Raw genomic sequence first — 23039 nt, forward strand, 5'->3', positions numbered from 1 at the left:
TTCAACGAATAGAGGCTGAGCTATTGTTTTCTTCTGGAACACCAAGAGAACTGACTCCTCCTTCCACCATTTATGGAATACTTACTAACAAGTGCAAGAAACCCAGGGAGACTTACAGAGGGTAAGATCTCTAGCCAAAAGAGGCTTACCATCTACGAGGGGTGTGGCAGATGCGTAATGATAACAAAAGCTACCATTCACAGAGTGCTTACTACATGCAACAAAACACTTTCTATGTATTAACTCACATAATCCCCACAACCACCCCCAGGAAAATATATTATCTCCACTTTGCAAAGCAGGAACAGAGAGGTTAAGTAACTTGCCTACACCTGCCCTACGTAGTAAGGGGCAGAGCCAGAATCTAAATTAGGACAAAGATTCCCAACCAGTGGGTTTCCTAAAATGGAAATATTACTAACAAGGTACAGAGAAGCAAAGGAGAGAGAGACGGATTTTGACCAGAGTGAGGGTTAAGGGAAGACTTTACGGAGGAGGCATCTTCCCTGCGTCTTGAAGCCGGTGGGGCTGAGGAGGAAGGAATAATCAGCGGGAAGGACCAGCCTGACCGAAAGAAGAGGCAGTCTGGGGATCAGCCGGCCGAGGACAGCAAGATCAGGTTGGGTACTTGGGTGGGAGGGAGACGGCGCCCAGATCTTGAAGGTCCCAGGGAACCAGGCCCTCCCTGTAAGGAACGGGCAGCCACAACCTCAAACGGTAAGAGTGGCAGAAAGGAACTCCTGATTGCTCCCTCATTTTTGGTAGACTGTCCCCTGTCTGCCAGCAAGGCGGACGGCCCACCCATATTTCCCTCGGGGGATACAGCCGGCCCAGAGGGTCAATCAAGGTCGTCAGCACGGGTTCCGAAGCTGCACGTCCTGGCCGAGGACTGGCGCCCCGAACGCAGACGCCGGGGACATGGCTGCCAGGCCGGGCCAGGCCGGGCCAGGAACGTGTGCGCCGCCGGGTCTGGCAGCAACACCTGTTCCGCTGCTACCGGAAGGCCAGTCCCCCGGAATTCCCGCCGGCCACCCCTCTTTCGTCTCTTGGCCCTTGAAGGTCGAGGAGGCAACCTCCTGAAAACACTGGCCGCTCGGCTCCTCCCCTCCGCCCCGGTACACCCCAGGAACAGTGGCCTCAGCGATAGGAGCATGCTCTGCCAATCATCCCTAGCCCCGGCCCCCATCTCAGCCGGCGTACATTGCATTGGTTGTATTATTACCGGCCTCCGATAAGATTCTCTTTTTGGATTGGCTAATAGCATCTCCTCCCTAGTGTAGCTTGTGCGTCAGAAGCTCGCGATTGGTTAGCCTCGTTGCCAAGCTCCGGACGCGGCTCGACAATTGGAGGCCGCGGGCCCGTCCCCCGCCGGCTAGGTGAAGGTGAGCGTCTCCTCCAGCCCGCGCGACTAGACGCGACCCAGCGGCTCAAGGCCCACGGTGCAAGTTCTTCGTCGACTCGAGCTCTCTCGCTATGGCGCCTCCGTCAGTCTTTGCCGAAGTTCCGCAGGCCCAGCCGGTCCTCGTCTTTAAGCTCACGGCTGACTTCCGCGAGGATCCTGACCCCCGCAAGGTCAACCTGGGAGTGGGAGGTAAAGATGCTGTGCCCAGGAGTGTAAGCAGCCTGGGGAGCCGAGCCGACCTAACCTGTGCGGTGGGGACTGTGGGAGAGGCCGAGGCCCACCTTGACGCTGGCGGGATAGTGGGGCCCCGGAGAGGAGGCAAGATCCACGAGGCTTGCTTAGTTCACCCTGCTCATTTTACAGATGGGTATATTGAGTCCCTGGAAAATGGAGGTGTGTCCAAGGTCACACGGAACAGTATAGCAGCCAGGACACAAGCTCAAGTTTTTCAGTGCCCTATTCTGTGTTCTTCATACTACATCCTTTTGCTTCCTAAGAAATGGGGCAGCTAGGGATTGTAAGGAATGCGAGGGAAATAGGATAGACTTGGAGTCCTGGTTGATGCGAAATGGGTAAAGGAGAACTCAACCCCAGGGAGCTCTGATCTCAGTGGGCAAAAATTTGAGAGACTACCAGATATAAACCAGGTACTTTGCCAGGCCTTGTGGGGCAAGACCGAGGCGTGGTTTTGGCTTCAAGAGGTTTAAAATCAACAGGTGTTAAGTGAGATATTAAAGATTGAAAATGCTTCTGCGACAGGTTAATGCTTCCTGGGGGGAGGAGAGGGAAGGGACCTGGGAAGAATGTTCTGGCCCTCCCAGATGTGGTAGGAATGGTAGAGATGGTGGAAAGGAGCTGAAAAAGTGTGGAAATTAGAAACTCACTTTCTGCACACCCTTGTCTTAATGTCTTGCTTGTACTTTGTGGACCTGGGACAGCTCAGAGCACGGGCCTCAGTTTCCCCTTCTGCCAAGAAAAAGATTTGGACTGACGTTCCTCTGAAATTCCTTTAACTCTCGTCTTCTCTGGTGAATTTTTTGTTTCTGTCACTTTCATTTGGATGTTTGAAATTCCACAGAGACTTAATGGATCACATACAAAGACCAGCCAGGGAGAAGAAAATGAGCAGGATGATATTCTATGCTGGGGAACAGACTTAGAGTAAAGGACTAAAAGTTTTGAAAAGAGAAAGTTGAACTGTTTTGGAGCAGAGGGTGTGGAGAAGGAGATTCAGACTTTCCACAGTGACTGTGTCTGTACGTAGGACTTGTTACAAAAAAGTCTTCACCAAGGAGTATGGGGGAGGGGTGAGGAAAAAGCCATTAAAAAAATGATGGTTTGTTGAAGCTGGTAATTTGTTGAAGCTGGGAATTGAGTACATGGACATCCATTATATTCTTGCAACTTTTGTATATATTTGAAAATTTCCGTAATAAAACATTTTTTTTTTAAAGTCAGTACTACATAGTTTTCACCCATGGAGGGAAAGTGATGTTTTTAGCAGGCATCAGAATGGGAGAAAAATTGAAAGACTGCCTTGAATTGAATTTTAGTGGTTACCATTCCAGCTTTTATTTAAATCCAATCCAGAACCTCCAAATATTTCTTTAGGGCCAGGTATATAGTGAAGAACTAATATTGATATTGATCTAAATATAGCTTTTTAAAACTTCAGATTTCATTGGATTAGTTATCTTTGAATTGTCTTACAGGGTTTTTGTGAGGATTAAATACATTTAAAGTGCTCAGAACAGTTTCTGGCACGTAAATCGGAATTATGTAAGTATTAGCTATTGCTATTATTGTTGTTTTGGCATTTCTTTGGGTGGGGCATATAAAAGTTGTTGAATAAAAATGTTTGGCTCAAGAACAGCAAAATGAAATAATTTCCGGCGTTCGTTCAGAAAATAAACTGTTCATGCAGAGTAAAAGCACCCTGCTAGCTCAGGCCAGAAATGATTAGCCCAGACGCATATTCTGCAGTTCAGATGGTCACCTCAACTGTGAGTGTCTTTGTCATGTTTTCCAGAAGCCCAGGAACACCAACTCCTTACTGTGAGCAAATGATTTGTGCTTTTAATCTCATTTAATGCTCACAACTATTCTGGAGGGTGGTATATTACTATTACTGCTTTAAAGGTAAGGAAGCTGAAGCCCAGATTAATGAAATAGTTTGCCCCAGGTCATATGGCCATCCATAGTGGAATTAGGATTCTAGGCCAGGTTTCTCACACCTGGGTCTCTGCCCCTTCCTCTCTTTTGGGTACCTTTACGTGCTTCAGAGGCAGCCAGTGCACTGCAGTAGGAAGAGCCAGGAGACCTGGGTACAGGTCCAGCGATGTGACCTTGGGAAGGTTATCTACCAGACTCAACTAGTTAAACGGAATGTCCTATCTCTAAAATTCTAAGATTCATTTAGCACATTACATGAGTATAGTGTAGGATAATAATGTTACTGGCCTCATCAGTTGACTGAGGATTAAATTATATGTGAAATATGATATGTAAGTGAAAAGTGTTATATAAATGTTATTTTTCATGATACCTGTGACCCATCTTTTTCTGTGGATGGCAGGTGCTTGGATAAAGGTCTAATTAAAGTAGAGAAGAATAAGGTTTCATTCCAGCTTTTGTATGTCCTAGCTTTATACACACCCCAAATATATTCTTTGTGAAGGAAATGTAATTAATCACTGACTTTGGGAAAGATACTCTTTGTTTCTCAGTGTTAAGATAAAGCCCCATGTGGCTATCCAGCTCAAGTTCTAGTGATGTTGGACATGATTAGAATAAACTGCAACCTCATTAGTTAATTGCTACTTGCAGATCGTTTCCGCAGAGATTCTTCTTGCTGTGACTGTGTCCATAATTTCCTTATAGTTAGAGGAGAGCATCACATTTTCCACTGTTAAGTACGACATGCTCTGAGTTGACTTATTTCAGTGCTTCTCAGAGTTTCAGACAAATGGCTTTTAGGGCAAGGGAGACATGAGTCCAGCTTGATGTAGCCTGAAGCAAGACATTTCTTCATAACCTTCATTCAGTCCGTTTATCATGTAGACTTAGCGTCCTTTTGTTCCAGACAAACTGCGCTTACTTTAATGTTTGTTGTTGTTTTTAAGGTGGGTTCTGACATCTTCAAATAAAATTGGAGAGGTGTGTTGTGTCAGGTGTTTCTCAGTACCCCCCTGGCCCTCTCCCCAGGACCCTAGTTGGAGAAGGGCCTTTGGGTGGGGATGGGTGAGGGAAATGGAAATCTCAGGAGGAGGAGGAAGAGGAGGAAGACGGGGATGGTTTCATCTTTTAATTCTCTTTGTTTTTCCTTTTCTTTGGAAAGCAAGACTGCTGAACTCACCTGAAACCTGCATGACTCCTCTTCAAGAGCTTGTACCTGGGGAGAAGGGCATTGGTGCATGGAGCCTGGAGCAGGCTGATAAAAAGGCTGCTCACACAATCCTCTGGGGCCTGCTAGCTGCAGCTTTCCCTAGACATCTCTTGCTCTTAAAAATAAGCGCATTGATCCATGAACTTAACAATAAGACAGCCTAGCTCTTACAATCCTTGTGATCTTGGGCAAACTATTTAATTGGACTGGCCTCAGTTTCCAGATCTCTAGAGTAGGAATCACAATATCTGTTTTGTGAGTTTGTTATGAGAATTGAGAGTAAAATAAATGTAAAGCATTGAGCACAGTGCCTTCTATGTACTATAAAATTTAGCAAGGGTATACAAAGGTCAACCTCTATGATTAGTAAACTTGACCTAATGAAATAGTAAAGAATGGTACATTCAATAAGTGAAGTACAAAGTACACAAAGTATTCAGTAAGCCCTTATCATTACGGTGGCTTCAGCTACTGTCGATGTCTATAATTATGAAATCTTTCTTTCCATCCTGTATTTCTTCCCTGAATGCCAGACCCATACTTACTACGGTTTGCTGGACACATCCTATAACTGCCTCAAATTCAACGTGTTTAAAACACAACTCATCATTTCCACCTTCCCCTCAGTCTTTTCTTTTTTTCTTCCCCTTATGTTCTATGTCTTGGTCAAACCCCCTACCACCAGTCACTATTCATCCAGACTAAAAAGAGATCTTGGAGTCATCAGTGACCCCTTCTTGGATCCCACATCTACTTATTTGGTCACTAGCTTCTGTCTTTTCTACCTCATAAATCTGTTTTGAATATCTCCCCTTCTCTTTATCCCTGTTGCCACTGCCTTAGTTCAAGACCTCATTATGTTCCTTTGGGATTATTGCAGTAACCTCTTAACTATCTGCCTCTTTCCTCCTCTCCAGTTTATTTTTCTATCGTGTCAATCAAATGATCCTATTAAAATGTACAGCTGTCCATGTCACTCTCTTGCTGAAATACTTTAGTGGTTTCCCCAGTGAAATGCAGTTCCTTCTAGAATCCAAGACTGTTTGAGCCACTCCTTGCTATTCCTCCATGGACCCTACATGCCACCCTCATCTCTCCAAGCCTCCAGCACCTTGCACAGGTGTTCCCTCTGTCTGGAATGTCATTTTTTTCTTGTTTATCTTAAAAATTGTCCACACTTCATTCTCTGTAAAATCTTCCCTGATCCCTCACAGAAGAAATGAGGGTTGTATTCTTTGTTTCCTGGAGGGTAGACAGTTTCTTATTTTATCTTTCCCATCCCCGTATACCTACTTCTAGCTAGTGCCTGGTCCATGATAGATTCAGCAAGTCCTTGTTAAATGAATGAGCGAATGAAAGACTGTATGAGAAACTCATGGGACCAGCAAATGGGAATAAAATCCCCTGGGAGAGCAGGCCTCGTGGTGGTTGTTAACGCTTGGCCTCATTGCTCTAATCACTTAGTGCTGCTTCGTTAGGGCAGGTGGGCGAGGCATTTGGAACACCTCTGAAACTGAACCTGGTGAAACTGGGCAGTGAAGAAGGAAGGGGAGGTATAAATTGGCCAGTTTCTCTTTTGTCACAATATAGACGCATGCCTCTCTGTCACCAGTTGTATTACAGTATTTCTTAGAGTTGCATAGAGTATACAGTACAGTATTGGTAAGAGCAGCAGTGCTTTGGCTTTTCTTTGTCTTTTTATATTTATTTAGAATACATGACTTACAAATAACGCTATCATAAATATAATATAGATAATTATATATATAATCCCCAAACACAGATGTAAAGAATAATAGAACTGGTTTTTCTATGAATACCCAAACTCTTGTGTATCTAAATAGTAGCCTGTCTGTGTAGTACAGTACGTATATACTGCTACTGCTTAAAGATTTCTAGAAACCCTCTTTCAGAATGCCCTTCAAAGTACTTAGACTCATGCAAGAGACTTTCTCTTTATAATTTCTCCATTAACATATTATCCAGTTTATTCACCCACCTCTCTTGCTGGATGAGCTACAAGTATCATTTCTGAAAATTAAACTTCCAAACAAATGAAGATTTGGCACCATTGAGGATATTCAAAGTAATGAGATACCGCCTCTAAAAACAATTCCAAAAGGGACAACTCTTCCTTGGAAGTAATTATTTTTTACATCTCTTTAAAAAACCAGACCAAATCCCCCCTAATGAAGTAGGCTTTTTGAACTTGTCGACAGGGAATTAGTTTGGTGGACCAGGGGGTATAAAGTGAGTGGTGAGGTAGCATTGTGAGTTGGGTCTGTCTACCCAGGGACTGGTGGTGGTTTGGCGGCTGTGTCAGGCTGGAGCTCTGTCTACACTTTTGTTACTAATATACTTACCAGACTTGCCGACGACACATTCCTGGAGGGTAGAATGCATTAATAGGAGACAGATGCAAAATCAAGATGATCTTACACAGTCTCATTGGTTGTTTAACTTTTGACCTAACACTAGAAATTTTTCCAAAGGAAACACTCAAGAATATGTGTAAAGCTATAAGAACATTCACCACAGTGTTTATAATAGCAACTAATCAAAAGCAACACAAGTATTTAATACATTATGCATAGAAAGGAATATTGTGTAGCCACTAAAACCATATTGGAAATGGCTTATATATATGAAAAATCTCCAATTGCATTCATCATAAGAGAAATGCAAATTTGTATTCTTGTACTGGCAAAAAAATCACTCAGTGCGTGAGACTAGAGAAGTAGACACTTATACTTTGATGGTAGGAATGTTAAAATAATAAAATTCTGATGGAGGCTAATTTGCATATATCTGTCAAAAACTACAAATACACATACTTCTCAGCTCACTCTTTTTCATTTTCAACCCTGCATCTTACAGATATGTTTGCACACACGTAAGATTATGTATGTACACGTTTGTTCACTGAAGTTTTGTACTAGCCAAAGGTTGGAAACAACTCAGATGTCCATCAAGAGACTGGCTAAACAAATTATGCTACATTCATCAGTTTTGCAGGTGTAAAAACAGAACAAAGACACTGTATGCACAGATATCAACAGATCTTCAAGTGGAAAAAGCAAGGAGCAAAACAGTATATAATGTGCTATGTGTTATCTTTTATGTAAACAGAGGGGCATAAGAAGCTGTGTTTGCTTGTGTATGCATAGGGAAATTCTGGAAGGCTACACAAATTATGAACAGTTGATATCCATGGAGGAAGGATTTGGAACTAGGGAGATGGAAAATAAGGATGAGATGGGGACATGCGAATATATCACCTATCAGAAGAAGAGTTAATGGTGATGAAAGATACTCATATATTTAAAAAGTAGAAAAAAGCATGTTGAAAATTCTATATACAATCTGATACATATTTTATAAAAGAACATACTCATGTGAAATAAAGCTTAGAAGGTTGTACACCAAAATCTTCGTACTCCTTATCTCTAAGTGCTGAGATTACATGTTAATCGTAATGTTTATTATTTACTTCTGGGCTTTTCTAAATTTTCTACAATGGACATGTGTTGTTCAATAAACAATGTCAACCACCCTAAAAAGTGATTTTTTAAAAAAAGTTAGGGATTAATGTTGGGCAGAAATCAACAAGCTAAAACCTAATCAGAATTACTCTAAAATTTTCAGTTTCAAAATCACTTGCAAAGGTATAGGATTGTTCGAGACCTAAACGTTCAAGCAGAGAGGCAAATGACTCCTGTCAGGAAACCTACTCAGATCATTGGCTTGGATATGAGCAGCCCAGCTGCCCTCTAAAGCTCTAATCCCCAAATAATCAGAGGGCATATAAGGGAAAACATCAGTGACAGGGTCACTCAAAGTGGATTAAAAATATTTTTAGTGTAGTTCAAGCAGTTCCTAGAAATTTGCTGTAAGCAGGATTAAATGTTACGAAATAGATAAATTTAAATCAACAAAAGTGTGACGCCGATGAAGTGGGAGGAACTGTTAAAATGGTAAACACTGAATGATGTCAGAACACAGAGAGAGGACACAGATATGTTTCAATGGGTTGGGTGATTGTGAAACCAGTTGTCGGAATCTCCAGCCCCATGGCGTTTGCTTACCTTATTTCTGTTCTTATAGGACAAGAGGAGGAGGTAGTTCTCTCACCCCCATCCCCTCCATGTTTATGTTTAAAGGTACAGTGTTGGTCTGAAGTAGCAGCTAGCTAGCCCTTTTCTGGAAATCTCTTGGGGAGATGCAGAAGGAAGAAGACGCCTGGGCCAATGGCTGCAGAGACCTGAGTGCACTAGTAGCACAGACATAGTGTTTGTGAGCTACATTGTTTTAGTTCGCACAGTGCTTTCACACGCACTCACTCAATCCGGCTCTGTGATGTCCTGGCTTTATTTTCACATTCTACTGTCTGGCAGTCATATATTTAAGAACTCTAAGGATAGGAACCATGTCTGTCCTGCTTGCCCAGCTCCTAGCCCGCTGCCTGGCCTAAAGCAGGCAGTCTGTAAGGGACTGAACTTAATTTTAGTTTCCCTCACAGCTCTAGTTTGATTGGACTGTTCAGTTCTAAACTCTTCCTTGGGCGAAGCCTCAGACATTTCCCTTACACAACTCTTTCCCACGTTCCAGCGTATCGCACGGATGACTGCCAGCCCTGGGTTTTGCCTGTAGTGAAGAAGGTGGAGCAGAAGCTTGCCAACGACAATAGCCTTAACCACGAGTACCTGCCAATCCTGGGCCTAGCAGAGTTCCGGACCCATGCGTCCCGTGTTGCCCTGGGGGATGACAGCCCAGCTCTCCGGGAGAAGCGGGTGAGTTTCGGGTGAGGATGGCTCTTAGAAACTGAAGGTAAAAGAGATGGAAAATTCAAGTTGTGTTCAAGTGTTAGGTGTTAGGTCTTTTGAACTGTCAACGAATAAGGGTTTAAGTAGTATAACCTCAGGAACCTGACAGTGCAAATAACGTGCTTTTGTATAAAGCATGGAGTCTTCGATGTTCTTTTTTGCCCAGTAGATAAGCAGATTTCAGGTGCTGCGTTTGAAGCAGTCAGGAAATACCAAGCCACAGGAATTTAATGGAATGGTCCAGAGACCAGCGTCTAGACCCAGCCCTGCCACTGCCTTTGACCATTAGGCAAGTCATGTGCCCCTCTAGACCCTCCATCTCATCTACATGTTAGAAAAAGACTAGTTTTTGGTTCACGTTCCCATGAGGAGCATTTGTATAGCGGATACTTTAAGGGGCCTCGGAACCCTTGAGATTTTATGCAGAATTCTATGTATATGTGTATTTCTGGGGAGGAGGTTCATCGCTTTTATTAGATTTTCTAAAGGAGTCTGGGGACCTCCAAAGTTCGAGAGTCACCTGGCTAGATGCTCTCTAGTTCTGAAGTTCCTGCCGCTTCTAATATCCTTTCATTCTGCTAGCCTTCATCTCAGCATCTCATTTAAGTGCTTCCTGGTACGACGTAGTCTATGCACATAACCAGAGACTCGAGGAAGTGGAACACATTTGGAAGCAGACACAGTGAGGGCGACCCTATGTGGCATGTAGTGATATGGTGGGGATTCTCAGTGTTGTTGGGATTCAGAGAAGAGGGAGGCTGGAAGGGCCCGAGATGAGACTTCAGCTGAACCTTGGGGAATGAGGCCAGGACACTGGTTCTCAATGCTGGCTGTACGTTAGTATCACCTGGGGAGTTTTTAAAAACTTACTGGTGGTTGGACTCTACCAGACCAGTTAAATCAGAATCTTGGAGGGTACCACCCTACACCACCCTTGTACTATATTTCCCCCCTAATTCCTTTCCTTCCACAGGCATATTTTTAATAGCCCCCCCAGGTGATTCAAAAGTACAGCCAGGATTGAGAACCATCAAGTACACAGGAAAGAGAAAGGAGGGGGATTTGTCTGGAGTAGTAGGAGTCCAAGGCCAGAAGTAAGATGAGCAGGTCAAGGTTGTAAAAGAGACCTACCTGATGAGAGCTGGAACATGGTGGATAGATCCGGCGGGCTGGTTTTGGCAGCCCAGGGCGGGGCGGGAGCCACCTGCAGGTTTGAGCAGAGGAGTTGCCCAATGAAAGTGTTTGAAGATGATAAACCTGGCTGGTAGGAGGGGGAAGAGCTCAACTGTTTGCAGTAGTCCAGTCGGGTATTGTGTAATTTAAACCAGCGGCCCTGATTGATCCCCTGGGCTAGTGTTGTAGTGCAGGCTCCCTGCATGAAAGCGACCACATCTTGGGGTCATCTGATTTAGTCCTCCACGCTGTTACCCAGATGCCCTGGTAAGCAGAATGGCAGGGTACAATGAAGGTTGCACACGGGCACATGCTTACGTATATTAGGAGGCAGGGACGCTCTGATGAAGGTCTTGGAACTCAAGTCAGTGCTTAGGTTACGTAATTAGGTTTTGTCTGGAGAGACTGTGACTTACTTGCCTCGAGGAACCAAAGGAATACAGGTAGAAAAGGTAGAGTTTAGAGATTATGGGTGACATTGGGAAGTTGCTCTGAAAATCCAGTGTTCCCACAGAGGGAGAGGAGAATCCTGATGAAGTTTGAAAGTGGGGAACTTTGGCAACTGGGGATTATCTTCTGAGAAGCTGTTGATAAGTTAGTTGACATTCTGTTGTTGACAAATAAGAACACATTCTGTGTTGGGGGGCTTCTTCCTCTAAGGCCGTGCATCCTTACAGACTTATTAACTATTGCGCAGGTTCTTGCTCCTCTGCTCAGTGCTCCCAGTGTGGGTCACTTACTGCTGGAAGGCTTGGGGCTGTTGCTTGTGGAACGGAGCCCTTCCTCTTAATCCAGTTCATCCGTGTTGTGTTGTGATCATAGAACATAGTTAAATGGCGGTCTTCATGGCGGCCTGTAAATGTTTGAAGACTTTTGTTTTGAATGGTCTAGGATTCTCTCTTGGCATTTACATCAGTGCAGATCCCGGTTGATACTGAGTGCTGAACCTTTCCTCTCTCTCTGGATGTCTACACCATCCCCAGGCTCCTGTCTCAGTTCAGCTCACCATCATCTCATTTGGATTCTTGTGATAGCCTCTTGCCTTAGTCTCTAGCCCATTCCAGTACATTCTGCACAGTGCAGTTAGAATGATCTTCTTGAGCAAGAAAAGCTAATCATGTCACCTGCTCCTGTCTTCACACACACAGTAGCTCCTTCATTATCTCTACAGGGTGAAAGCTAGACTTTGACCTGGGTGGGCAGCATATTGGAAGCTCGCCTTATCCTAGTCTTGCTGTTACTCAAACCCTTCCCGCTTCCCCGCTGAAGTCCTGCCATTCTAAACCCTGTTGTTTTCTAGACCCGGCAGGCCCTGTCATGAATTAGATAGAGCATTTGCCTCAACTGTTCCTCTGCTGGGAATGCCCCCCCTCACTGCTCTAACTCCCCAGTTGCCACCTGTACGTCCTTCAAGGTCCCGTCAGGGGTCACCTCCGTGCTGAATCCTCAGCGGTCTCAGGCACAGCTGGTTGGAGTCCTCTCAGTTACACAGGACTTCGCTCACAGCTTGGGAATAACTGTGCTTACCAACTTGATAAGTGTAATTAAGTTGTATAATTGTATAATTTATAAACCTGTCCCTCCCACAAGACCATAACTTCCCCCCATGGCAGGGATGATGGCTTACGTATTTATCTTGCAAATCTTTCGTGTTAGCTCCTAGCCTGGCACCTCAGAGATTGTCCGATGTTTGAACTCACATTCATTCACTCAGTAGATGAGTGCTCACCACTAGGGGCAGGCGCTGTTCTGATGTTGCACACAGAGGTGACCAAAATGCCTGAATTTCCTCTGCCTCGGCTTACAGTTTTGTGGAGAGAAAACTATAAACAGAATAAATAAAAACACGATACAGTATATGAAAAGGTGACAAATGCTATAAAAATAGAGCAGGGAAGGCATATTAGAAGCCCTGAGGATAGGAGTGAGGCTGGATACAGTTTTACCGAGGGTGGTCATGGTAGAATGGAAATGACATTTGAGCCAAAACTTGAAGGAGATGAAACATGAAAGGACGAGTGAATGAACCTGAGAACAACCAGTAATCATGTTTTCCCTTAGATTTTTCTTCCCAGCATTTAACATTTCCAAGTCCTTCAACCATTTGGAGGAGACCCATTTTCCAGACTCTTCACTGCCTCGTACTGCTTTTCCGTCTCTAGACCTTAGGATCCAGAGCAATTATCTCCTGCGTGGTAATGTTTCAGCTTCTGAAGTTACTGAGCCCCTGTTGGTAGGAGGAGGGCTTGTGTGCCATGTGATGACGTCCCAGTTTCTCGCTTTGACCATTGCCTCTTGGGGCTTTGGCTGTGGCTCTCCTCTTTTCATCACTGCCCTTTTCTCTAGCTCGTTGAGCCCGTGTTTACCTAGCGCCAGGTGCCAGATACTGTGTGCATGGCTGTGGGCGTGCAGGTCAGTGTAACATGGCCTCGTCTACAAGCAGCTCCTCACAGTGAAGTCATCACATCAGGAAACTGTGGCCCAGACAAACATTCTAGAGGCTAGCAGGGATTTCTTCAGGGAGCGTGGCTAAGTCGGGTGTACAGGTCATCTACTGACACACTTCATCCCAAGTCTTACTGGAGGTCCCTTGTTCTGGTATCCCTGTTGAGACACCCACGTCCAGTTGCCTGGCTCCTTGAGAAGTCTGTACTTATTTCCTTTGATATTATGATTTTCCTTCTTCCCAAATACAGGATTTTATTGGGCTCTACAGCAGTTTGCCAAAGGTCAGTTCACAGAATGACCAAATTCACCAAAAATTTGTTTCTGTTAATTGCTGAGAGCGTTTAGAACAATGTGTGTTTCACAATTTGTGTTTCACGGAAGCCATCTAGTGTTGAATATATTTTTAGGGCGTGCTAGTTTCTTGAGAGTTTGGTGTATCAAGTGTCATATACATCATCACTCTCAAGGATCAGTTAATGTTAGTGAAGTGGATTTTCCTCTTCCAAACACATTTTCAATCTCACCTATTGATTTTTTTTACTTCTTTTAATTAATGGCACTGCTTTCTGGAGTGGGAGAGAAACGGTGGCATTAAAAGTTGAGCACTGAAAATAAAAAATCATTCCTGGGAATGTTTTTTCTGATATCCACATGCCCCTGTCCCATATCCATGATAACTTAAAACCTTGTTTAAGGGAAATCTTGCTAATTTAATTTGTATAGGAAGTATCAACATTCCAGAATTGCTTAGGTGTTTGAAACGTGAAATAGTACAGTCGACATTCATCTTAGCTGGTGACAAATGCATGAAAAATAAATGCACATTTGGGTTACATTACCTTGATAGAGATTTGCATTAAAGAATCCAGGTAGATCACAGTGTGAAAGTAAAACCTTTAAAGTAATGGGAAGAGACTGCTGCTCAGTGGGAAACACTGAAGAGCAGGGAATTCATTGTGCCAATCTGACGTGCACCAGCCGTTTTCCCCCCAGTCCACTGCTTCTGCTTCTCTCTGCAATGGACAGCCACGCTCGCTTCCTCATTTCCTTGAATGTCAACTTTGCTTCTGTTTCATGTTTCAGATGGTATTTTTTCACAGATGCTGAGATCGCTGGATACAAATAGAACAGTGCGGAATAATAATGGTTGTAATTGGTATCATTGCCTTGTTCCTGGCTCCTTGAGAAGTCTGTACTTATTTTCTAGTAGAGGGGATTTCTGCTAATGATTCATTGTTCATCATGAGGCTGACTTATTCATCATGGCTGAATGAATTTGTGTTTCAGTTATTTTCAGGACGTAGCCATTGTTTGCTGTGTCACTGAGCATTTATATCAGAAATGGCTATACTGCTTTTCTCATGTTACGATGCTCATTCGGGTATTCTCCATCTGGCAGCGTGACAAATTTTATAATATATTTATTAATAATCATGCATTCATGGAATGACTCACACTTGATCAAGGAGGTATTTTTAAATGTAATGTTGGATTCAGACTGTTCATTAATGTTTATTTGAGAAGTTAGTATTAATATTCACAAAAGAGCTTTTTCCTGTTTTTTTTTCCTTTGTCATCTTTTAGCACCAGTGTTATGTTAGGTTTTTCTTTTTTTTTTGTAATTTTTTTTTTTTTAATTTATTGGGGTGACAATTGTTAGTAAATTTACATAGATTTCAGGTGTACAATTCTGTATTACATCGTCTATAAATCCCATTGTGTGTTCACCACCCAGAGTCAGTTCTCCTTCCATCACCATATATTTGATCCCCTTTACCCTCATCACCCACCCCCCACCCCCGTTATGTTAGTTTTTTAAAAAAGATTTTGAAAGCTTTTCTTTATCCAAGAAGATTTTTTTTTTTACGTTTTTATTGTAGAAAATTTCAAATATACACAACAGCAGATAAACAGTGTATAATGAACAGTCTTATCATCCAGCTTCAACAATGATATGTATTTGGTCAATCTTGTATATCCTTTACCCCCCTGCCAAAGTCAAATTGTTTTACAGCAAATCCCAGACATCTCAATATATTTTAAAAATTATCTAAACATTTTACAAATAATACATGAATACATTCTCTTTATTTTTAAAAGACATCTTCCAGGTTAGGCCAAAGTTCCTTTGGCCACTATTCCCACATCTTAGGACCCTCTCCAGAGGTTGCCACTATTACTGGATTCCTTTTATTTAGATAGGCTTTCTCATGTGATCTTTTCCTTTCTTTCTCCTTAGTCCTATAGACACAGTAAGCAACATGTAATTTATGACATTTTGCTACTGAAAGAGTTAATGCTAAAATCTTGTTAGAACTGTGAAAGGGCAAAATCAAAGCTATGTAGGCAAACAGCATGAGCGGGCACAGTGACCAGATCTAAGTGACAAGACCCAGGTTGACATCCGGCTCTGCCACTTACCTGCTCTGTATGCCATGGCAAACCACTTCTCTGAATCAGTTTCCTCGTGTAAATTGGGGATCTAGAACTTACTTTACAGGGTTATGTGAAGATCAAATAAAAATGTGGGTCAAGGTATTTTGAAAATGGTAAAACATAGGATTTTTATTATTGTCCATGTGAGGTCATTTTGAGATGAGAAGAAGCTCAAGGAGAGGAAAGTAGTATTTGCAGGTCACCTTTGTTTTGTTAGGACATATTTCTAAGGATTAGTAAGTCTGTATTATAGAAGGGGAGAGGAGTATGACAAATTGATGTTGATGGCAAGCTGGAAACATTATTTTCCAGGCTCCTGCTGGAGGGCAGTTTTGCTCTAGGGATGGGTGCCAAAGGAGGGGTGTGCCTTCTAGGTCTCACAGTGAGGTGGTCTAGGTCCTCTGCCTCTGTATCAGAAGGGAAGCTCCTCTAAGAGTCACACGTCCTGGAGTAAAGACCTGGCACTAACTGCTTGTAACTCATTTCTCAGCCTCAGTTTCCTCATTCGTAAGCATGGGCAAATAACAGTGTCTTCTTCATGCAGTTGTGAGGTTTCATACAATAGTACATTTATAGGGCTTGGCACAGAGCAGGCGCAAAGTAAGTGCTCATTATTACTGTATTTTTCCTAGTACTATCTGACCTCACCATTATCAACCAGTGACACTGCTTCTCTTTCAGGTAGGAGGTGTGCAGGCTTTGGGGGGAACAGGTGCACTTCGAATCGGAGCTGAGTTCTTGGCGCGATGGTACAACGGAACAAACAATAAGGATACACCTGTCTATGTCTCCTCACCAACCTGGGGTGAGTCCTTTAGCTGTGTAGGGAGGAGAAACAGAGAAGCCAGGGGCAATTGTGACTCTCACTGCTTATACAGAAACTGTAACCCAGCCCTGGCTCAGCTGACATTTGGGAATGGCTTGAGCATGGGATTATGGCAGGACATGAGTAACCTGATGCTCAGATTCACATTAGGAAGACTTTTTCCCAGGACTCCTGGTAGACTTGTATTTTCATGTATACATGAAAGCTCCTCTGAGTTTTGTTAGGACATATTCCCAGAGGAGCTTAAAATGTAGATGTGGGCAGTCTATAGTAGGATGTGTTTAGCATGCTAAGACTGGTTGGACTTGTTCTTGGTAACAATCATTCTTCTAAATCTTAACCCCTCACCTAGATGCCACCCAGTGGACATTCCAGGGTCCTGGAAGCTGACTTGTATCCTTTCCAATTAGCCCCCTTGTGTTTGTAAAAGCATTTAATGTTTTACCCCTTTGTTTGCAGAGAATCATAATGGTGTATTTTCTGCCGCTGGATTTAAAGACATTCGGTCCTATCACTATTGGGATGCAGCGAAGAGAGGACTTGACCTCCAGGGTTTCCTGAACGATCTGGAGGTAGGTGATGAGATGGAAAAATAAACAGAACCCTCTGGTATCAGGAGGATCAGGGAAAAGTCTTTGGATCAGGTGATAAGTGAGAGAGTCTGAGAGAGTCTACCAAGCCAGACGGTGGTTTGTGAAGTGGCACATAAGGAGGGAACATGCTGCCCCTAGACCCGTGTACCTTCACTCTGTCCCCCCGTATTCCTGTTGGTGTCAAAGCTGACATAGCTTCCTTCTCCTCAGAGTGCTCCTGAGTTTTCCATCTTTGTCCTCCATGCCTGTGCACACAACCCGACTGGGACCGACCCGACTCAGGAGCAGTGGAAGCAGATCGCATCTGTCATGAGGGTAAGTGCCTTGTCAGAGCATCTCGTAAAAGATACCGAGTTTTAACATTTAATGGATTCAAAAGCAATACTTGTTTACCGAAGAATTTGGAAAATGGAGAAAAACCCGAAGAAGAAAATAAATATTAACTGTAAATCCTGTAAAGCCACTGTTCATATTTTGTACAGAAAGTCAGGTATAGTGTTTTTTTTTTCAGTGTAGTTATACATGTAAATAAATCTATTTTACAAAGATAGGGTCATTTGTCTATACTATTTTATTTATTTTTTTATTTTTATTTTTTGTCTATACTGTTTTATAACATACAACATACTTTGTCTTTTCATTTGAGCCCCTTTCCATGTCATTAAATGTTTTGCCGCATCGTTTCCCACATGGATATGTCACGTTAGGGATTGACTAAATCAGTTGGCAGCCATTAAGATCTCAGGTTTCTTGCTCATATGAATAATTTTTTAATAAAACTCTTTTTTGTTATTTTTTGGGGGATAACTTTCTAGATTGGAGTTTCCAGCTTCATAGTGTATATCTATTCTTTATTACCGTGTGTGAAGAGTCCTTACTGAGAAACTGTTACGTGCCAGGCAGCGTGGGGATGCGCTAGTGAGCAAAGTGGAGACGGGGCCTGCCCTCAAAGAGCATGCAGACTGTCTGGGGACACAGCCAAGTCCTGTGACACAGCTGTGTGCGGGGGGTTATAGGGAGACACGTGGCCCAGACTCGGGGGAGTGTGTGTGTGTCGAGAGGGGTGGTAGTGGCAGAAGCAGCCTTCCTGGAAGAAGTGGTTTCCAGGTTGGGACTTGACGGATGAGGACAGGTGGGGGCTGGTGGGGAAGGGATGTTCCCTGCAGGGGGAAGGGCACGTCCAGAAGCCCAAGGCAGAGGTCACGACCCATTTGAGGAAGTGAAAGTAGTTCTTGGGATGGCCTGGATTCCAAGGGAATTGGGGGAGTGTGAGTGGTGAGGCAAGAGAGGTACATGGGGGCCACATCCTGTGCTGAGGCACTGCCTTCATTCCGAGGGCAGCCAGTAGCCCCTGGAAATCAGTGATGTCATGTGATGTCAAGTGACATGATTGGATGTGCACTGTCTTCAGGCCACCCTGGCTGCATAGCAGGGAAGGGATCAGACAGGCTGGGAGGGCAGTTAGGGCTATTGCTGTATTCCAGGTAGGAGTTGATGGGGACCTGAATGAGGTAGGTGGCAGTGGCAGACGTGAAAGGATTGCAGAGCGTGCAGGAGACAGGAGTTAGAGGACTTGGAGTGTGATTGGATGTGAGGGATGGGCTGCAGAGGTGGGGGTGGGGGGTGCCTGGACAGCCGGGGGCAGAGAAGCGGAATCCACATAGAAAGTGAGCCCAGTAAGAAGAGCCAGTTCAGTGTGGGGAGCTCTTTGAGGAGACCGTAGTGACAAGAATAGAGACCATGTCTAGAGTACCCAGTAGACTAGCCCTGTGCTTGTGAGGAGGCCCCGGGGATACCAAGCTGACACTTGACTAAGCTTGTCACACCAGGAATTCATGGGGAAGAACCCACCAACATAGGACAGAAACTATTTCCATGCCCCCGAGTAAGCTTTGCTAGCAAAGCAGCATCATGACACTCTAGGACAATATACTTAAAAAGGTGAGGTTTACTGAGATTGTTAGATTTGTTGGTTGGTATTTAGCTGAATAGAGAAACAGATGTAAAGTAGTGGCTGGACGGAGAAAGAAGGGAAATATAATAGGTGAAATGGACAGTGTTAGAAGTTCCTTCCAGGCCCCGGTTGGGGAAGGAAAGCCGGTTTCGGAGGTTGGTTCTAGAAGGATTTCCTGCCCTGACTCGCTTTCCTTCCTCGCAGCGCCGGTTTCTGTTCCCCTTCTTTGACTCAGCCTATCAGGGCTTCGCCTCTGGAGACCTAGAGAAAGACGCCTGGGCCGTTCGTTATTTTGTGTCTGAAGGATTCGAGCTCTTCTGTGCTCAGTCCTTCTCCAAGAACTTCGGGCTCTACAGTGAGTGCTCTCCTGAGTTACAGCCCCACCCACCGCACCCCCTGACCCTCTTAAGGGCCTCCAGCACTGATTCTCGAACCTTTCTCTAGATGAGCGAGTGGGGAACCTGACCGTGGTTGCCAGGGAACCGGATAGCATCCTGCGGGTCCTTTCCCAGATGGAGAAGATTGTGCGAATCACTTGGTCCAATCCCCCTGCTCAGGGAGCACGAATCGTGGCCACTACGCTCTCTAACCCTGAGCTCTTTAAGGAATGGTAAGGGGCTCACAGCCTGACGGGCAAGGGGTGGGAACGCAGAATGGTAACTGTCTCATTTCACCGCACTGCCACTTCCTCTTATTTTGGCTGAGGCAGGACAAAATTCCTTTCAGCTCTCTGCGTCTCAGACACTTCTGTAAAATAGGGCTGCCACCTACTTTTCTTCCATGCGCATAACACCACACCTGGAATTTAGGAAGAGGCACTCGACAAGTGGGAATTTCCCCCACTTTCCCAGCACTCAGGCTTCTTCCCTTAACGTTGGGAAACAGGAAGGAATTCCTCATAGAATAGAATATCCAACTTCAAGTCAGTGTGACATTTTGGGGGCCCTTCATTCTTAACTACTTTACATATATTTTATCTTATTTTGAAACAGAGTAACTTTTACATAGTAGTTACATCTGCAATCTCGGCGTACTTAGGCATGGTAAGATACAGTATTCTGTCTAGATCAGTACTTAGGTGAAGTCTGAACATAGAAGTGGTGTTACAGCGAGTACAGCCAAGACTAGCGCTGAACTCTGTCCATACATACCGTCCTCCCCTCCTGCCCGCTAACTCTCTGGTCTGCTTAGCCACCCATGCAGGCATCCACATACACATCCTAGGCAGGGCGGGATCCCATTTTCAGCTTACAGATTTAATTAGGGCTTTTAAACCTCCCTGTTTCCATGTACCATCTCTCCTGTCTGGACTGGTATTTATATTTGCTGTCCACTCAGGACAGGTAACGTGAAGACGATGGCCGACCGGATTCTGACCATGAGAGCTCAACTCAGGGCACGACTGGAAGCCCTCAAGACCCCTGGAACCTGGAACCACATCACTGAGCAAATTGGAATGTTCAGCTTCACTGGATTGAACCGTAAGTGACTCCCACCATTTTTGTGGGCTGGGAAGTAGCTCAGAGCCAGCTGGGAAGTAACAGGATTTATAGCTTGGAAAGAAGTCAGGATGCCAGCTGGTCAGGTGCTGATGGGGCCTGTCTTTCCAGCTTGCAGGTGGCTGTCCTCTTGTTACACCCTCACCTTGGGGGGTGGGGGAGAGAGAGAGAAGGAGAGAGCGAGAGAGAGCGAGAGAGAGCGAGAGAGAGCGAGAGAGAGAGAGAGAGAGAGAGAGAGAGAGAGAGAGAGAGAGAAACATGCCAGTCCACGAGCTAGCTCTCTGGTCTCCTCTTATAAGGGCACTACTCCCATCATGGGGGACCCACCCTCATGACCTCATCTAAGCCTAATTACCTGCCAAAGGGCCCCATCTCCCAATACCATCTATCGGGAGTTAGGGTTTCAACATGAGAATTTTGGAGGGACACAAATATTCAGTCCATAACAATTATTATTATTTCATTCCCTCAAACTGATGCTGTCTTAAGGGTACAAATTAGTTAGGCAAAAAAATCAGCTAAAATTTTCTTGTGACTTTTCAGCAAAGTGAAAAAGCTCTAGAGATTGGGGCATAGAGGAAGTACAGGCAGTTCCTTCCTGTTTCACCCACGAGCATTTCTGCAGACGTGGGGAAGCCGTCCTGCATGTGTTTGAAGGAGAGCTGAGAAGTGCCAAGTTAGAGAGATGCCTGCAGTTTTTCTGCCCATTGGTTCATACACACAGCATTTATCCAGCACCTCTCATGCTTAGGCCCTTGTACAGTGTCCTGTGGAGATGAAATGTCAGAGGGAAGTTGCTGGTAGGTGCTCAGGGATAAGCACCAGGTTAAGGAAGAGATAAAGGAAGCACCTTAAAACCAATTTTTCATGTTAGTGGAATGTTCTTAGGTCTGAGAGTTGTTTCAGTTGACAGGGTGTCTTGATGAATGTCACATGCAGGGTTTAGCTGGGAGGTAATCCCAGACTAAAATTCCCATGGGAGGAGTGATATTCAACTTTCTGAGGATTAGAAAATTGGCTAGTAAGACTAGTTTCCAGAATCTATTGAGCGTATTTTCCTGTGTGCCAGCTGGACAAAATAACCCCTTTTGTTTCTCTGTGTTACGGTGAAAAGAGGGAAAATTGTAATTGTCACAGAATTGCCAAACCTCCATGGCTTACAGGATTTCTGCTACTGATTGTATCTCTTTCGGTATTCAACAGCCAAGCAGGTTGAATATCTGATCAATGAAAAGCACATCTATCTGCTGCCAAGTGGTCGGATCAACATGTGTGGCTTAACCACCAAAAATCTAGATTATGTGGCCACTTCCATCCATGAAGCAGTCACCAAAATCCAGTGAAGGAGTACCACCCCAACAGCACCACCAAAGCGGCCCTCTGTCGTGTGTGTCCTCTGCCTGCACAAACCTACTTGTACATATCATCGATTAGAGACTATTGAAGGACTGAAAAAGGCTGCTCTGGTGAGGAGGTGTGGCCGCTGTTCCAACGGGCCCCACGTGAAAGAATATCCCTTGAGAAGAAATGTGGGCCTGGGATGATAGCCCTTTTGGAGGCCAGAGCAAATTACGGTTTCTATTTAAGAAGAATAAAAAGGTACTTTGACCATGAGCTGTAGATATCTTGGCCCCTCGCTAGAAGCAGGAGTGTTGCCTGTGTCGCTTGTGTGATTCCTTGTGTTCCTTGACTCTGTACAAAGTCTAGTCCCAAAGATCAGGTTGTCTGAAGAGTCACGTGTGATTGTGGGTTTTGGCTGTGTCTCCATCTGGTGTCCTGTCTCCCTGCTCTTTCTGCATGATTGTGTCCCTAGCCCTAAGCTTTCGTTCTTTAGGGTGACCAAGGAAAGAAATATATTTACATCTCACACACACACACACACACACACACACTCTGAAACAGAAGTTTCACAGGACAGTATTCACCCTTGCTATGTGTAGTGCTTTCTGATATTTTCTAGTCGACTCTATTCTATTGTGTTCTTAATTCACTAAAGAAATAAAAGTGCTGCTTGAGACCTATGGAATTGATTTTGTGATCTACTAATGGGTTGGAACCCACGGTTTAAAACGAATGCTATAGCGGGACTTACTAGTTGCTAAAGAGAAAACTAACATGTTCTTGCAGCATGCCTCCCTTTAGTGAGCGGGCCGCTCCACAACTCCTTGTCAGTTTCCTGGGCTTGTCCTTCAGAGGCCAGCTGTCTTCTTATAGCATTAAGACCCTGGACTTCATGGATTCATGGAAGGGTTGACATCACACAGGGTGGTTCTGGAACACAGCCCCTGCCATTGCATTGGAGTACCTCCTTCTCCTACTCTTTGAAACAGTTAGAGCCGCTTGAACATAGGTCATATTTTTCAGAGAGTCCAAGTCCAAGGGACTCTTTCCATGACGGTTTTGTAGAATCTGAGTCTTCCCACAAGAGGGCTACTATTTGGAGTTTTAAAATATTGAAAGATAATTCTTGTTATTTTAACAGGATCTGCCCCTTTCAAGG

The 23039-nt window shown here is 44.3% G+C and overlaps 1 protein-coding gene across 4 annotated transcripts; it reads left to right on the top strand.

The window, feature by feature from the left end:
- Nucleotides 1-371: 371 nt before the first annotated feature.
- GOT1 (glutamic-oxaloacetic transaminase 1) lies at nt 372-22560 on the top strand. 4 transcript variants are annotated; one of them, XM_081075016.1, is made up of 10 exons: nt 372-717; nt 1276-1591; nt 9396-9577; nt 16349-16472; nt 16953-17065; nt 17297-17401; nt 19245-19395; nt 19485-19650; nt 20379-20521; nt 21743-22560. In XM_081075016.1, exons 2-10 carry the CDS (start codon nt 1474-1476, stop codon nt 21880-21882), a joined length of 1242 nt encoding a protein of 413 aa, XP_080931142.1. In that variant the 5' UTR covers nt 372-717; nt 1276-1473; the 3' UTR covers nt 21883-22560. The 4 variants fall into 4 exon arrangements, with proteins under 4 accessions (XP_080931142.1, XP_080931143.1, XP_080931140.1 ...); XM_081075017.1 differs by having other exon boundaries at nt 417-619; nt 1281-1591; XM_081075014.1 differs by having other exon boundaries at nt 442-717; nt 1281-1591.
- The last annotated feature ends 479 nt before the right edge of the window (nt 22561-23039 follow it).

This window comes from Rhinolophus hipposideros (assembly GCF_964194185.1).
Source record: "Rhinolophus hipposideros genome assembly, chromosome: 15".
Classification (NCBI taxonomy): Eukaryota; Metazoa; Chordata; class Mammalia; order Chiroptera; family Rhinolophidae; genus Rhinolophus; species Rhinolophus hipposideros.